The 1,565-nt window shown below is 66.5% G+C and overlaps 1 protein-coding gene across 1 annotated transcript in view; it reads right to left on the bottom strand.

Moving 5' to 3' along the window:
* Nucleotides 1-456: 456 nt before the first annotated feature.
* Nucleotides 457-1,565, bottom strand: part of Prdm13 (PR domain containing 13) — a 7,449-nt gene continuing 6,340 nt past the window's right edge. The window contains 1 exon segment of the mRNA XM_005377940.1: nt 457-1,565. Coding sequence (XP_005377997.1) covers nt 457-1,565 — 1,109 coding nt within the window.

Here is a 1,565-nt window from a genome sequence, read left to right as displayed (position 1 = left end):
GGATGTCACACTACTGACTTGTGATTAGTGTTTTGCCTATACAATGAAATGCTAATGTAAAATTCACACAAAACCTCGTTTCAAAAGGCACAATTTCCTTCACAGAAAAATACAATTTAAAAATAGATGGCAGTTAAAGTCGGGGCCCTCGAGGGCAGCGTGATGTTGGTATTAATCTGATACGAAACCCCTAAAGAAGGCTGCTCCTCCGGCGGTTTGGAGAGGTGGGGGAGCCATCCAGGGAATCCTGGGGGCCAGAGACCCACCACCCGCGCCGCCCTGGTGGCCTAATTTCTTTGAGCTATCTCTGAGCCCTGGCTGAATTTCAGCTCCGTTTTCCTCACCAGGGCCTTCTTTTCATCAGGATTTCCTCTTCTCGCAGACAGACCGCTCACACACTCTCTCCTTGCTACTCTCCGTCCGCGCCCCGGCCCCTTCCCTTCCGGGCGAGAGCTGTTACAAGTCGCGATCGCCGCCGCCCCCGGCCTCCGCGTCGCTCTGGTCGTCGGTGAAGCAGACGTCCACGTCGCTGTCGTCGCTCTTGGGATCCCTAGGCTCCAGGGCATAGCCCGGCTCGGTGCCCGGGCCGTCGTCCGCCTTGGCCAGCAGGCTCTGGCCGGGGTGGCGGGACTTGACGTGGCGCTCCAGGTCCCTGCGGCGCACGAGCACCTTGCCGCAGAACTCGCAGCGGTAGGGCGTGTTGCCCTCGGCGTGCAGTCGGATGTGCTTGTTGAGATTGCTGGGGTCGCCAAAGGGCCGCAGGCACACTTTGCACTTGAGTGGCTTGTAGCCCGTGTGCGTCCGCATGTGGATCTTGAGCCCGTACTTGCGCGAGTACAGCTTGCCGCAGTAGAGGCACAGGTGGCCGGTCTTGGGCTTGCTCGCGCCGCCACCCGCGCCGCCGCCGCCCCCAGCGCCCGCAGCCGTCACCACGGCGGGCGGCAGCGCCCCAGAGTCCAGGCGGCCGCGGCCCTTCCCGGCCAGGGCCATCTCGGACAGCTGCTGCGTGTGCATGGCGATCTCTCGGTCAATGCTGGCCAGGGAACCCAGCTCCGCGGGGCTCAGAGCGGCCGCGGCCGCAGCCGCTGCGGCCCCGCTCAAGTAGGAGATGGACTCGGGGTACTTGAGCAGCCCCCCGAAGTGCAGCTTGAGCGGGTAGTAGGCGGCCGCGGCGGGCGAGCCGTACAGCAGCTCTCCGTTGTAGACCGTGAAGGCTGGCATGACGGCGGGCAGGTGGCTGCACTCGGCGCCCGGGTAGCCCTTGAGGCCGCCCGCGTCGAGCTGCGGGAGGGCGCAGCGCTCCAGGGGCAGCGCGGGCGCGGCGGGCAGCGGGGCGTAGCGCGCTCCGGGAAACGCGGCGGCTGCGGGAGGGGTGCGTTCCACGTGTTTGAAGGCGGACCCCTCCTCCGGGTGGCCCGGGAGCAGGGGAAAGCCGCGCAGCGCCCCGGAGCAAGGAAGGCCCGGCGGGGGCGGCGGCGGCGGCGGGTCGGCCGCGAGCAGGCACTTGGGGTGGTGGTGGTGGTGGTGCGTGTGGTGGTGGTGATGGTGGCCCACGCCGCCGGCCG

The sequence above is a fragment of the Chinchilla lanigera genome, unplaced genomic scaffold (assembly GCF_000276665.1).
Source record: "Chinchilla lanigera isolate Chin_1 unplaced genomic scaffold, ChiLan1.0 scaffold00010, whole genome shotgun sequence".
Lineage (NCBI taxonomy): Eukaryota > Metazoa > Chordata > Mammalia > Rodentia > Chinchillidae > Chinchilla > Chinchilla lanigera.
This window is presented reverse-complemented; position numbering and strand designations above follow the sequence as displayed.